Genomic DNA, 15993 nt, shown 5'->3' with positions numbered 1-15993 from the left:
TTCCAGCCCCCTGCCATTGGCAGGAACACCCCACACTAAACCATGGCACCCAAGGCTCTGTCCAACCTGGCCTTGAACACCACCAGGGATGGAGCACTCACAGCTTCCCTGAGCAACCCATTCCAGTGCCTCAGCACCCTCACAGTAAAGAATTTCTTCCTTAGATCCAATCTAAACTTCCCCTGTTTCAGTTTGAACCCGTTACCCCTTGTCCTGTCACTACAGTCCCTGATGAATAGTCCATCCCCAGCATCCTTGTAGGCCCCCTTCAGATACTGGAAGCTGCTCTGAGGTCTCCACGCAGCCTTCTCTTCTCCAGGCTGAACAGCCCCAACTTTCTCAGCCTATCTTCATGTGGGAGGTGCTCCAGACCCTGATCATCCTCCTTATAAGGAGAAGCTCCTTATAAGCAGAGTTTAGAAGACGCAGCTTTAAAGAAACAACACAGGTGTCTTTACTCAGATTCTAGTGTGCTAAATGAATTATGTTTCTCTCTTAAGAGTAAATCATTTGTAAGGTATGTTTTAGTATAAACACTTCATAAGAAGTTCTATTTAGTTCAAGAATCATAACTTCCATAAGGTACAAGTAGGTTTCAAGATCAGGTTACAGACCACGCTTATTTATTATGAACTCAGACTAAAGTCTTCCAATGAGAAGTAATACAGGGAAGAGTACTGTACAAGAGTCACACTGGCTGGATGTGACATTCCCAGGTTTGAAGGTGGAGGTGTGGCTGGGCTCTCCAGTGCATGGGGGATCTGAGGGGCTGCAGAAAAGCAGGAGAAGGCAGCACAGCCCCGATGTCCCTTGGGGTTATGATGTTCTCTTAACTGTTGGGGTCTAGCAGGAAGAGGTTTTTAAACAGCGAGAATAAAATACCAGGAGGTAGCTACTACACAGCAGCATCTATTCTTCAACTAACTGAGGAGCAATGCTCCTTAAAAAGGAAAAACAAAACCAAGCTACCAGTGATCTTATCACTTGGGAGATAAATTGCTCTGTGACAAACCTGCACTGCGAGGGAATTAATTACAAGGAGATCTGGCAATCTTCATTTATTGTGCTGTGTCATCAAATTCTGTCCTCTGGCATGCAGCAAGGACCAGGTCAAGCTGGATGGAAGAGGAATTGATCATTCTGACAAGGTTCACTTTAGTGAAATTGATGGGGTTTTTTTCCCCAAAGACTTTTCTTTCCTTTTTTGACTGATGTGCTAAGAATAGACCCTCCTGACTTTGAAATGATGCTGTTCTTCAGTGAATGCCACAGCCTTTGCTTTGAAGACAACTCGACACTTAAAAGGCTTGACAATAGAATGACTTTGTAATTCAGATAACGCTGGAGTCTCTCACTGCGTTGAGTTTGCAGCTAGATGCAATGTGAAGAAGAAGGAGACATGTATCTGGTGCTGGTTTGAGGACTACACCTCCCACTTTGCAAGCCTGGGAAGAGAAAGCAGAGGCAGCTACTAACAGCTACTGAAATGCTTCTCCTTTAGCAGTGGGGAAAAGTAGCACAGTTCATTGTTCAGAAGTTGGAGATGAAGGAATCCAACCCCAGACCACATTATTCCCACCAGAGCAAAGCAGTACAGAAATACACAATGGAAAGACTGTAGTGAAAAGAAGAGATGTGGCCTTCAAGCTTAGTGCAGCAAAGATCCCAGCAGCGCAGATTGCTCTCCCCAGGTTTCTCCCAGGATGCTGTAGACATCTGGACTCTGAGAGTGCTTAAAAAACACACAAGAAGAATCCTTCCTGAGTGAACTCCAGCTGCTGACAAGCAAATTCAAGTCTTTAAGTGGAGAAATCAAAGCCCTGCCTTTGCACAAACAGTAACAAAAAAAATAAGGGAAAAAAAGGAGAAAACCCACCAGCCCCTTTAGTGAAAATAACTGCTGGAAGGTGTTTTTCAGTGTGCTACAGGAGCTTTTGTTGGTCCTTAGTCTCCCAGGTCCAATGACACTTGTCATTGCCCAGCTTAAAATAACCAGCTGAAGCCCCTCAGCTGGAAAAAGCATGCTAAGTACCCCAAAGCTAGTTTGCTCTGTTGGGATTTTTTGTCCCTGGAATGATGCTTCAGCAAAGACAAGCAGAGATCCCTTTGATATCTCCCCCCACTGCTCCAATACAGTCCAACTAATTACAGCAGTATGACCCCAGAGATCCAACATCCCCTTCCATGGGGAAACAAGAGCTGGCAATAAGCCACACAGGAGCTCTTAGAAAAGTGGGTTTGCTTCGACGGGCCCATGTCTGACAAAGAGCAATGTGCACTGGCAGCTTTGCAGTAAGAAAAGACGCTGTAACAAGGTCAATGCAGCATTACAGGCTAAGCCTCCGTGGTTGACAGCCCCAGCTCCCTGCACACGTGAACATACATGCAGATGAAGACACAAAGCCCTCAAAAGCATATTTAAAGGAGTTTAGAGCAGCCTCGGAGGGCACAGGGAGGCCTGAAGCCAGGCAGAAGGTCACTAGAGCAGCCCCCTAAGGGGTTCAATTTAGCCAAGTTGTTCAGAGCATCTCAGTTTGGGGGACAACAAATGTTCAGAAAGGTACAAACGAGCTGTGCCTCCTTCCAGCTGTACCACAGAGAGATATCAGTGCTCAGAGGCTGTGAGAAAACCCTGCTTAAAGTGCATTCACAGTTTAATGGTCAGACCTGCTAAATGGGCCAAGATACTGAAGTGGTTGATAATCTCAGAGGGATTAGCACGGTTTTAGTGGTGCATTTCACAGGGGCTAAACTGAAACCATCATCTACAAACGTAAAACTTCAGTAATCACAGTGCTGGGTTTTGGTCTGCAGTAAATATGATTTTGAGGACTACAGCTTCTTAGTCTGTTCAATTCACTTCATTTATTATCTGGTGGCCTTTGACTTGCTATAAGCACAGGCAATGTACTGCAAAAGCCTTGAAACAGACTTCTCATTTCATCCTCCAGGCTATAAGTCTCCAAGAAACACTCAGATTTAGGCAAGAAAAGGACTACCCAGGACAAAATCATTTTGTAGAGCTGCTCTCACGTAAAACCATAATATAGAGCTGAAAACTATAACACAGGCTACCAAAGAGTAGATAGTATAAATTAGGTGAAGCAGAGGAGTGGACACATTGTCTGGTGAATGAATTAAAGCATTCAATCACAGAACCAGTATCAGCAGAAGAAAGGAATGAAGGGAGAAGCCTTATCTCTTCAGATGGAAGTCAGCGAGAAGTAGATGGAGGAAGGTTATTCCAGATAGTGGGAGCTACTCCTGAGATGGTTGCACACAGGCAGCTATGACTCTGCAGGCTGATGAAGAGGTAACTATGGAGATGCTTAAAAGGGGCTTAAGCCAAAAGGAAGGAAGAGTAAGGACACAAATGTCTGATTGTTCCATAAGAGGCACATTAGAAACAGTCTGTTCCAGACCCAGCCGTCACTCCCAGAGGCACGGAAAACAGGGCTGCAGTCAGCAGAGGGGATGGAGAGGGAAGACGATGATGAAGAGAATGCTTAATACTAGATTTATGTCACCGCTGTACCCATGAGAGAGGCGGCCCACGCGCCTGTCAATACTGAGGCCATTAGAATAATGGATTTGCTGCAGAGCAGGGGAGTCAGTCTGAAACGTTCCGGTGCGCAGCTGACACCCTGAGTTTCGGAGGTGGGTTAGAGAACCTCCGAGCACGGAACAGAACGGCCAGGAAAAGCGACTGGAGCAAAGCAGTGAGCTGTGTGAGGAGAGCTCAGCAACAGAACATGACTCAGATCCCAGCAGGGGACGGGGTTGGGAACTTAAGGAGAGAGAGAAACAATAAGGTTAAAAGTGGAGTTGGCTGACATTTAAAAAACGGGTTTTTTTCAACCACAATGAATCCGCATGGAATGTGGCTTTGTTGTTGTTGATATTTAACAGTTTTCAACAGGGGAAAAAGCTTTTTTTTATTTATTCTTTTCTTTAAAAGCTATTTCATTTTTGCTGGGGTAGATACCTCTTTCGCTTCCTCCTGTTTCCTGTTTGTCACATCCCCTAATACAGTTCACAAGGCAAACAAATCAACCAACCAGGAATCCTTTCTCTTTAATTTCATATTGTCCAGAAAAGCAAAATGACATTTTCTATCAGTCCAGCTAGTTCAAATTCCCTGGGTCCCAAATTGCGTAACACAAGTAGATATCTCCTCTGAAAGGACGGATTGAAACCAGTGAGCTAGAGCTTATAGGTTCAGCCTCCAAAGCAAGCCCATATATCGAAATATTAAGCCTGTTGTCAACAGCAGCCCAATGCCCAGCTGAAATTACCTCCACACAGATCCAGAAGCCACTTGACATTTGCTTCATGCCTTGAGGCCCTTCCACATCATTACCAGGTAACACCCTGCAGTGTGTTACAAACCTGACTAATCCATCCTCAGGGTCTCTCCTGTCACCTCAGCAAGAGGGTGTCCCCTTTCCTACCTGTTGGAAGTCCAGGTTGTGCGTGGCAGCTTCTGTCCAGATGGCTCCATTAAGTAGCACAGTTGGTAGGATTTGTAATGGGTAATGTTGCCCACTCCATCCCAGATGTCTGATAAATGCAAGCTCAAACCGCCTTATCCAGGAGACCTGCTTGCCACACATTCAGCCAGAAATAGTTGGGAAGCCCTATCCTACTTTTGAACTGGGTTCTAGTGATCAGACTCTTTGCTGTTAACTTAATTAACTAGTTAATTTTACCACTCTGCATAAGTAATGCAGAATCAACTGGGCTGGGTGCAGTTTGGATCCCATGCAGCTCCCAGGCTACAGAATGAATACAGCTCAAACGCCCCTTCACCAACTGCAATAGATGGTTATGTCTAGATTAATGGATATGGATATAGCCACTGGAAAACACATAACCAGAAGTGGGTGTAAATGGTAGAAAAGCTTATTGTGCTTACTAATTTGTACCACGGCAGTGATAAACAGATGAAAAACAACATTTGTCACTGGCACACATGGTTCTGGGATGGCAATAGGGGCTCTCAGCCCTCTGCTCACATATAACAGGGATATGGGAACACTGCAGTCTCCCAGCACATCTCCCAGGGGCCCTGCAGAACTTCCCTGCTCACACGTTGCCAGATGTCTTACACAGCCCAACTTGACACTCTCAGAATCTCATCACTCCACCCCTCCCACTCCACCCAGCAGCAGTGGTCTGCAAAGCCTGACTCAGAACAAGCCTTTGCTGTTTGAAGGTCATCAAAATCCCATCAAACAGTAACTGCTGGTTAACTCTAGCACTGCATCAGGCTCTCAATCAGCACGAGACAGGTTCTCTCCAGGCACAAGCAGGAGCCTGCTGTCCTCTTTGGTCTCCCCACTACAGCCAGTCTCACTGCTTTGACAGACCGATGCTGCAGCAGCAGCGCCCTTCCAAACTTCCCTCTCTGTGACTCAGGCTTTTTCATGCATAAAACTGGGATAAATCCACTTCTTTTCCTGGCTCAGTGGATTCTTGCAGAATTTTGTACACACACAAGGTCATAAAGTGACACGATCTTATGGTAATACCCTCCATAGCCAGGATTTCAAATCTCTGCTTTTGCACAAGCAATTCTTGCTGACTCACCAAACAAGGCAGCAGAAGCGTTACTGTGTGCTCCCCTGACCTGTCATGGGCAGCAAGCAGAGCAAGAGCAAATGCTGGCAGAGAAGGGCTCATGAGCAGGCAAGGGAATCAAGGGCACACATAACACTTACAGGTAAATCTCAAAACCATATCTATCTGGGGAAATCACAGCGAGTGCCGCACAGGAAGAAAAAGCACTTCAACCCACCAGACAAACTGCTCCACAGGAAACAGTTCCTCAGTTCTCCTCTTTGTCACAGTGCAGCAGAACTCCTCTGTTTACTATGCAGACGCTGCCTGAGGTAATTCCAGCCACCTGCTCTCCATGTGAGTGCAGCCATTTAGACCCAACTCGGCATTAACTCGGAACAAATACAATAATAAAGAGCAATTCCATGCATTGTCCATGAGTCCTGGTATGCAGGCACCAGCCTGTTTCTGTTCACATCTGAAGCATCAGCTCTGTTAGCAACTGAGTTAGGACAATTAGGAGCCATTCTAGTGGGAACACGCAGGGATGCTAGAATGCACAAGGGCCAGAGTGGCGCAGCCATCACCGCTCTGCAGCTGAGAACCGCTCCAGCGCCAGGACAGCACCGCAGGCTTCTCCCACCACATCTGCACACAAACACAGAGCCAACGTGTTGTGGCTGTCAGTGTAAGGACGTGAGCAGAGTCACACGCTCCTCTAAGAGTCTTCAGTTATCACGTAGGATGATTTGGGTTGGAAGGAACCTTAAAGCTCACCCCTTAAGGTGTTGCAAGGCTGCCCTAAGGTTCTCTTCTCCAGGCTGAACAAGCCCACCTCTCTCAGCTTTAGGTACTGGAAGGCTGAAATCAAAGAGGACCATGGGATGGGTTTGTGATGGATTTTTTTTCCCAGAAGCCTAATGCAAGAGATTTGTCCCCGGAGACCCCAGGGACAACAACTAAGAGCAGCTCCAGTAAGAAAGCTAACTGCACCGCACAGCAACTCTACTGTCATCTGATGAGTTCTGAGCAATTTTCCTTTGCCAGCCAGCAACACTGCTCTCAATTTGAGCTGAAAGCTCATAGCACAGACAAGTGGCATGGAGCATAGCTCCAAGCCTTACCTGCCTAGAGCAACAGCATTGCCCACACTCATGCATTTCAGCTCCCTTGCTGCCAGTGGGTACCTGCTTGTCAGAGACAACACATAGATGCCCATGAGCTGGCAACGAGGCAGGAAAACAGCCCCACCACTATCTCTTCCCTTTGGGCTTCATTCCATAGGGTACAATGAAGGGCACGAGTTTTACAGGTTTGCCTATTTTTTGACTTGAGTTTCATGCAAAGGTTTTGTGGTCACTGCCCCCAAGCCCCCATTTTCACCATCTGCCTGATGAGGGGTGAGCAGCGCTGTGGGAAGCGATTTGCCTTCATTTTCTATAGCTACCCACAGGCCTCCACACCATTCATTAGTGTTCACATATCAGGTCTGGTAAGTTGGCATGTGACACTAGATCAAATTCCGTTAATTTCTCCATCCCCTGCATACTTTGTAGCTATTAATTAGGGTGTGAGCTGGCTGAAAGGTGTTATAAAAGTGAGATCTGGAAACACAGATAAAAACAGACAGTGCTAAATCACAGGCAGACAGATGCTCAGCTCACTTTGCTTCCAGCAAAACACAGAACCTGATTTTAGACTAACGGAGAACACCAGCCTCTCTATTAATGATGCAGGAAAAACATGAGGCTCTTTCCTTGAGAAGATGTTAAGTAACATGTTTCCAGACAAATTCTGACACCTTATTTTAAAGCACGTAATACCGCACTTCTAACTCTAACAAACTCTACCAGATTCCCACTGCAACCAGTATGGTGCCTCTTTGACCACACATCCCTGAAGAGATTTTGACCCAAGCTCTAAAATCTGCTACAGCATTAAGAATAGAAAAAACAGTAGGAATTTCTAGTATTATTATTATTATCATCATAATTATTATTATTATTATGGCTGGCCCAACCCTGGCAGTGGTCAAGGCCAGGCTGGACAGGGTTTGGAGCAACCTGGTCTAGTGGAAGGTGTCCCTGCCCATGGCAGGATGGAACTGGATGAGCTTGAGATCCTTCCAACACAAACCAGTTTGGAATACCATGATTATTATTATTACTTCAAGAAGCAAACTTCAGAAGTGAAGAGCATCAGCTCTGCAGTCAGCTGGATCAGTAGCATGGGAACTTCAGCACAGAGGAAGCTTTCAGTTTCAACCAAGATGCAGTAACTGTGCATAACATATTTCAGTCGGGGAAGAACTGTCCATAAGGTCAGTTCTTCTAGAGACAAAGGTCTGACTGTAACCTTTACTGGGTGGATGGATAGATGGATAAGTAAAAAAGGCATTAGAAATAACAGGGGATAAAAATATGAAATGGCCTCCAAAAAAGGCTTACTACTTAAATGTCAAGCAAAAGAATAAAGTGAGAATTGTCAAACTCTATTCTATGCTTTCCTGTAGAATGCAGCAAACACCAGAAAGGGAATGGTCTATGTAAAATGAAAACGTCACTACAATGACAACCGAGTAAAACTGGCACCAAATACACGCAGCCTGGAATTCAGAAGAGATTTTCTAGCTGGGAGAATGGAGCTCTAAAATAAATGCCCAGTAGGAGTAGGAGCTTCACTAAGCTTAAGCCAGAGCTTGTGAAGTTCAAGACGAAAATGGACAAAAGGAAGTTGTCAGTAGGAGGGGATCAGGCTCCAGAGGCTTCCTGACCCTCTTGCATTCCTAAGGTTTGCATATTACACCACTTTAGTCAAAGTTCTGTGTTTTATCAGCCAGGATATCTGTGACTAGTAGAGAAGCCGAGACCCATTAAACTCCATATTCTGTGCATTGTTCTATAAATAGACTGAACATCATGTTCTTTAGTGTTGGAAAAGATTAAATGATATAGTGCATTTGAAATGATGTTCTGTTGCTTTAATTGTGCCAAGGGTAAGGTAGGATTGAAAGGAGAGCCACAGAGGAGGGGAGGGGAATTTTTCATCTCTGCAAAGTAATGAAGAGGCCCAAAATAAGATCAAGGTCTGACTGTAAGTGGTTCTATCAAATTATATAGGAATATAATGAGTCCTACACTATCTCATTTCCATATGCAGCTTTACGACATCTTCCCCCAAAGCAAAAATGACAGAATATTTAGGCTTAGCTCAAAAGGTTTGAGAGGAAGGGAAGTCCAAATGCGCATGCTCTGATTCGTAAGGAAAAAAGGTGAAAATGACAGAAGGATGATGTGCAGAAATGAACTTTTCTAACAGTGCTGTAACTCGGCTGGCTGCCTGTTACAATAGCCAGATGGAACCGTGGCTTGCAGAGTAACAACCAACACTTATTATATGGGCCATTTGCTTTTCAAATAGCTATTATTTCACTCAGCATTCAAACACGTGTAATAACCCTGAGTCCTAATTTGGCAGCTCAGGCTGTTGCCAGGCTTTGTTAGAGATGGCAGATCAGCTTCCCAGAGCCCTAAGTAGGACAGATGAGAGTGTTGCCCAGTTGCACTGACTGCACTTAGTGCCTTGGCCACTCCATTATTTTTTAATGCTTTTCTAGAAATGAAGTTTTCCTTTCTCTTCTTCGCAAGGAAAAACCACCACAACAGGCCGGGGAGCTGAGCTAGTTTCCACCAGATGAAGGTTTCATCCATTCCCTTTCCAAGTTACATATGTGCACTGAGTTCCCACTCAGAAGTACACTTGGAAGTCTTGCTGAATTCCTTTCTGAATGCTATGCTAAAATTAGCCAAAGGTACCATAGACAAGATCACTGTAGGAAGGTGAGAAAAGAGGCCAGGTTGGATGGGGCTTGGAACAACCTGGTCTAGTGGAAGGTGTCCCTGCCTGTGGCATGAGGTTGGAACTGGATTAAATTTAAGGTCCCTTCCAATTCAAACCATTCTAGGATTACTACAAGAAAATACTTTTCTTATTCCATACCCTGTTGTGAAATCTGCAGAAACCCCTGTTTAACTGTACAATCTGCTTGTTATCTCTTCCATATCGTAAAAGCAACCACATTCTTCCCATCCAGAATTCAAGTCCACAGCCTAGCCTAAAGAAAAGAAGGCTCAAAGAGATCTTATTAATGTATATAAATACCTGAAGGCAGGGTGCAAAGAAGATGGGGCCAAGTGCTTTTCAGCGCTGCCCAGTGACAGGATCAGAAGCAATAGGCACAAACTGAACCACAGGAGGCTCTGTCTGAACATCAGGAAACACGTTTTCAGTGTGAGGGTGACCGAGCACTGGCACAGGCTGCCCACGGAGGTTGTGGTGTTTTCATCCTTGGAGATACTCAAAAGCCACCTGGACACAGCCCTAGGCAACTGGGTCTAGGTGGTCCTGCTTGAGCAGGAGGGCTGGACCAGATGACCTCTGGAGGTTCCTTTCAACCTCAACCATTCTGTGATGGATAATGCTAATAATGGCTCCAATCCAAGGAGGCAGCAGGAGTGGACATAGGACCCATACATGTAGTACTTGACAAACATGTACTCTGCTCATCTCCTTGCTCAAATACAGAAGATCCAGAAAGCTGAAGATATTTGGCAAACATGAAATTATGTCATAGGTTATAACTTAGTAGTTTATTATACCACATAAATCAGGAGTGAACATTATCTCCATAAGAACTAGATGAAAATCATTAATAAATAATAATTAGCTGTTTCCTGGGCCCGCCATCTGGTAAGCATTTTTCCCAGCCAGCTCCTTGCACTTCTCCAAAGCAGCTAAAAGATGAAGACAGGGTCTTCTTTCTCCTCTGTCTGTCCCTTTGGGAAATTCAGAAACCCAGGATGCTGACAGCCACTTACACCATCCTCCCCGTTGGACCTCAGCATTCCACACAGACAGGGCTTCACTGACCCTCCTGCTTATTCTGATTCTTAAGCAGTAAGGAGCTAGACGTTACTGAGACCTGCCTTCCATCCTGCCTCAGAAACATGTGGGCTCTAAGATCACCAAATTAATCATTCTAACCTGTAAGTGGCTGTCATTAGTATTATTATTTTCATCATATAAATTATCTTCCAGATTAGGTCATATGCATTTTGAGATCTTGTGGTTTCCTAGCAACTCCTCTCACCACTCCACATGCAGACACAATGTGCCTGTTTCTTTTCCTTTTTTAGACTCTCCGTGCAGGGGTTATATTCAGTAACAGTGATCTCAGGCCTGGCCCTAATGACCTTTAGTCTGTCACAGTTGTGGATGAGATGCAGAAGACAGAAATCACAGATATCCCCCCTCAAAAGGCATTTACAGCAGATGGCCAGGAAGACATGGTCCTCCACTTGTCTGTCTTCTGTCCTGCAGACCAGGAGCCCTGAGCTCTTCAGGACAAGGATGACACCAGCATTCCCACACGTGTCACTGGCAGAATTTGGAAGACCCCATCAGCCTGATTCTAGCTTCTGACAGTGATATATGTGACTGCACATAGTATGGTTACCTGCAAAATCCTGCTGCTCCAAAGCTGCATGGGGATCCCTGAGTTCAAGGCTTGTGCCTCTGCAATTTTCCCCTCGTTTGATCTGCCAAAGCATAGCTCTGCCTGCAGCCAAGTCCAGCCTGATGCATTCCAACAGGTACCAGAAGCCTCCTCTGGGAAGAGGCAGCTTTTCCTGCTTTCACACTGTACCAAACCTTACACTGCTGCCAAGTGCCCTTCATGTCCTCAGTCCACTTTGCTCAGTCACATAGAACAGCATCAAACCTGCTGCAGATGTCTGAGGGGAGCACTTTGCTGCTCAAGCCCTTCATTACTGCATCCCACATAAACATAGAGCAGGTACCTAAATATCACGTAAAGCTTGTGATGCTCCACTGCTATGCTTTCCAAACAACACACATTTACACGCAGTCTTTCCCATGAAAACATGAACTCTAGTTTGAGAGTTGTTTGCAGTCTGATGGAAGCTGTCTGGAAGGCCAAACCAATTTTAGGCACCAATTTTAATTAACTTCTCTAGCTGAGTTAATCAAGGTATGTACCAAATTTAATCATGATGGGGCACAGAGTTAGGCCATGAGACTAACCCAGACAATCTTTTGTGGAAGGAGGATGGGATTCACTTCTGGCCTGCCCCAGTGACATTTGTGAAAATAACAATGTCTGCTCTAAACTGCAAAACCACGGGGCTTAATTATTTAGATAGTGGCCCTGTTTCAAAGAAGAAAAGAGAACAGACCTCAGAAACGAACCATCTTCAGTCCACATGGAGTACAGCTATTAATATTTGATCCCCTGCTAGCCTGGAGGCAGAGGGAATAATGTTCATTACAAAAGCCTGAGGCTGAATCCACTTTAACAACTGACTTGAACTGACGATGAGGATGGAACCTTTCCTGCTGTAGGTGAGAAGTCAGGGACTCTGGCAATTCCTTCAGCAAAGGAGCTGACACTTCATCAAGCACAGTAAGAACTGGAAGCCTTCTGTGGTTGCCATCAGAGCCTCACCGTAAAGACCATCACTGAATCCAATACCCAGTCCTGATCACAGAAGAGAGATCACTGCAGAAAGTAAGGAACAGAAACACAAAGACATACATTTGCAAATAGAAGAAGTAATTTAATGGAAATGTAATTAATAGGAACAGAGAGGCAATGCATGGAATATCCTCAGTCCCTTATCCCCTGCTGTCTCACCCTAACTCATAGCCAGTAGTAGTAGTAGTAGCCTCTGAGGTCTTTGCTCCAGATGACAGTCTCAGCCCAGTCCTATCTGGGGCCTAGAGCAACACAGCAGTCGAGCAAGTCTTCAGGAAACCTGAAGCTTCAGTTTCATTGTCCTGTTCTATTCCCAGCCTTGAAAATACACCTCATGTCCTTACATAGAGAGCCCTGGGAGATACCTCGGCCCCAGCATAGAGCAAAGCTTCACCAGAGATTTCACTCTCATCTCACTATTGTTGGAGTCTCAACGATAAAATGGGACAATGAAATCTAGGTGAGGTATAGAAAAGAAAGTCAATTTTGGATGTCCCCATTTTGGGTGTCAAAGGAAGATGTATTTTCCAGACTGGTCATGCTCTGTGTCACCCAATTAGAGCTGCAAACCGGGATCCTGTACGTGTCTTTGCTGAGAAACTGTCAGCTTAAGCAGAAGCTCTTCAGGTTAAGCAAATCTTTCAAATATCGAGGGCCAGAACCACTCACACGTGTACAGTAATAGAGCTCCTGGAATTATTACACTCTCTGGACCCACTGCAGATATTTGCCTCTTGGCTTTACTCTTCCTACACTGTATACCCATTAGCACCTCTAATTAAAAAGGAAAATCACGAGTTCCATGTTATTTAAAAGATTATGCAGCATTTTAAACTACAGCACAATGTAATTATTTTTAATAGCCACAGCTAGTTCATGTATTTACTTTGAATGGTGTTTGAGTCATAAATTAATAGTAGAAAAGAAAAAGGCAAATCAGCACTTGACAAGACTGCTTTTAAAAGAAAAATTGCAACACTAACAACCGAGTGATCAAAAAGGAAGAGGGACTCACTGGTTTTTTGTGTTTGCTTTATTCTGGACTGCTTTTATCATCTAACTTGGTCCCTTAGAAGTCAAGAAGGTCAGAGACAAATAAAAATGAGAAGAGTTGAATCGCAGAATCCCAGCCTGGTTTGGGTTGGAAGGGACCTTAAAGCTCCTCCAGCTCCAACCCCTGCCACGGGCAGGGACCCCTTCCACTGGAGCAGCTTGCTCCAAGCCCCTGTGTCCAACCTGGCCTTGAACACTGCCAGGGATGGGGCAGCCACAGCTTCTCTGGGCACCCTGTGCCAGCGCCTCAGAACACATCAGGAATATGTCCAAGACAAGTGTCTCTAGTCACTGTGCATCTCACCCCAAAAAAAACCATTAACTTTTAATTTAAAAAGTTTAAAAATAGCCTTTAAAAGACAATGAACTTTTGCCAGGATAAACAAATCTGCAAGACCCTGTTTCTTATGTCTGGAAGGGCTGTTAACGCTCTGTGGCAGATTACATGCTTCAGACAGAGGTACTCATCCGACTCCTGGAGACAGAGCTGTTCCCCACAGCACCTTGTCCTGCCTGTGCACCCCTTGTATTTCACCCCCAGGCTTTTTCAGTAGAGCGAGAGCCTGCATTTTCCCTCCTCCTGGTACTGCCAGCACGGGACCAGGCACTCAGTGCTCCAGGCTCTAACTTCAGCTTGTTTTCTGTCCACAGAAAGCCCGGCTTGCGAGGATTCGAGTGGCCAAGACGGGCAGCTCCAATGCCTACCTTCACAGCAAGCGCAACGGCCTTCTCAATGAAGCCCTTGAGCTGACGGTACGTGCAGAACCACTGCCTCCTTCCACAGAGCTTGAGACGTTCCCTATTCCCACTCCTCTCCCTGGGCTCCTTTCCCTTCTCTCTCCATTGCCACCTAAGTGCTTATTATCCAGCACAGCAGCCTCCCACAAGGAATGGCACTGTGCTTCTATGACACTCTCGTGTGCTGTGTGTGCTGCGTGGAGGGAGAGCTGGAATCCAGCTGCAAGATGGGATGGGAGGAAGCAGCTTCCTGTACTGCTCCTGGAGACAGGGAAGGATCTGGCCTTCCAGCAAGTGCCATGTTCACAGTTCCCTTAAATCCCTATGCATGATAGAGCTGATTTATACAGCCCAGGGACTGCCTATCACTATCCACTCTCTTCCAACATACATCAAGTTATTTTCAAGAGTCTCTCTCTGCTATGGACTATCTGGTCATGCCCAACAGCAAAATATTCCCTAGTTCTTCCTCCAGGCAGTTTGGTGGTGGGTTTATTTTTAACAGAAAGGCCTCTGGAGGCTAATACTAGCTATTCAGGAGAAGAAAAGTTCTAAGTGCATTCGACTGCTCAGCAGAACCAGCTGAAACAAGAGAAGGTTATTACATGAAGCCTGATCCACACCAGAGCAGGTATTAGCACATCTCATGGATTTAAGTTCAAATAAATCAGCCTTTTTGTGCACGTGTAGAGCAAAGAGTGAGATGAACAGTGCGTAACGAAGTCATCAGCCCTTGTCCGTGCATTGTTACTTGGGGCCTCATCCTTCAAATGTACACTATTTTCCTCTTGCATTTCTAAAATCAAAGGGTTTTCAACTCATGGTGAAAGCTGCTCACTAGGACCTGAGCCCACTCCTACCCCAGCTCAGTGGGTGCAGCAGACAGAGGGAAGTTGGGCAGCACCATGTTTTGCATGTAGGATGCTTCTCAGTGCAGACCAAGGCAGAGGAACCTTGCCATTTACAACTGAAAGAGCTTTTAAGCTGACTCTAAAAAAGCACTTCACATGCAGTACAGACTTGGAAGGTAGGATGCCCAGAGCAGTTTCTGTTCTCCCCTCCAAAACAAGTTTGATCCTTCTGACTACACATCTCACGTTGTCTCCTGCTCTGCAAGTGGCAGCAACACTCAGAAAAATCTGTTTCTTGAACCATATGTTGCTGTTGAGCAGTTCAAGAAACGTTTCTTTACCAAGAAGCAACCAGGAAGACTGGTCACACCTCGTCCAGAGCCTTCTCCCCAAGGAAGGAAAGGCTCAGGATGGGATGACAGCTCAGCTGAGATTCTGCTGTTCCATTACCCAGGAACATGCAAAAATGTGACTACAAATTTAGGTCTGATTTCTAGTTTTTAAAAACACCAGCAGGGACACGCAGTTTGCACTTGATCTTCCAGCCTGTCATCCCAACAAGAATCTCCTCACTTCTCTTGTCAACCAAAGCTCCCTGCCAAGACCACTCAGGGAGGAGCAGCTGACGCACCGATGCTCAAGTCCAAAATGCATGAGGTTGAGAGAAATATTTGGCTGAATGGGTTCATTTCCTGGCACTTACCAGTGGAAGAAGGGGTCATTTTGCTGGCTACAAAGCTACTGGAGACACAAGGAGGAAAACAAAAACATTCCTAAAGAGGTTCTAGAGGATTTAGTGTGAGGTGTCCCTGCCCATGGCAAGTGGGTTGGAACTAGATGATCTTAAGGTCCTTTCCAACCCTAACTATTCTATGAGTCTATGATTTTTGTACCCATTAATAACTAAACTTAGATATATATTAGCACCTAGAACAGGTGCTTTCCCAAGCTCTTCTGGGTGTTTATATCTGGTGGGCTTATAGCTCTAAATGCTGACATGACCCTCCCACAGCCCAGTGAGAGCCACAAATCCAACTTTGAAAAGTACTGAACATTGTGTACAGTATTTTGTAAGAAAAGGCATTTCCTGTAGAAATAGTCAAAAGCAAAGGGTATGGGGAAGGAAGAATTACCATCCACCTGTGACAGACAGCAATGTCATTCACTAAAACAAGAACCTTGCCAAAGCCATGTCTGGCACCTGCACAACTACCCGAGGACAAGCTGCATACCTGAATC

At 45.4% G+C, this 15993-nt stretch overlaps 1 protein-coding gene across 2 annotated transcripts in view; it reads left to right on the top strand.

Moving 5' to 3' along the window:
- The window catches only part of KCND3 (potassium voltage-gated channel subfamily D member 3), a gene marked incomplete at both ends in the record, with an annotated part of 115842 nt that overhangs the window by 88563 nt on the left and 11286 nt on the right, over positions 1-15993 (top strand). For both annotated transcript variants that reach the window (XM_080633035.1, XM_080633034.1), the window contains one exon: positions 13817-13918. In XM_080633035.1, the coding sequence (XP_080489161.1) occupies positions 13817-13918 (102 nt within the window). The remainder of the gene's footprint in view (positions 1-13816; positions 13919-15993) is intronic.

The sequence above is a fragment of the Psittacula echo genome (genome assembly GCF_963264785.1).
Source record: "Psittacula echo genome assembly, chromosome: 22".
Lineage (NCBI taxonomy): Eukaryota > Metazoa > Chordata > Aves > Psittaciformes > Psittacidae > Psittacula > Psittacula echo.
The sequence above is the reverse complement of the archived record's forward strand: the minus strand, read 5'-3'. Positions and strand labels throughout refer to the sequence as shown.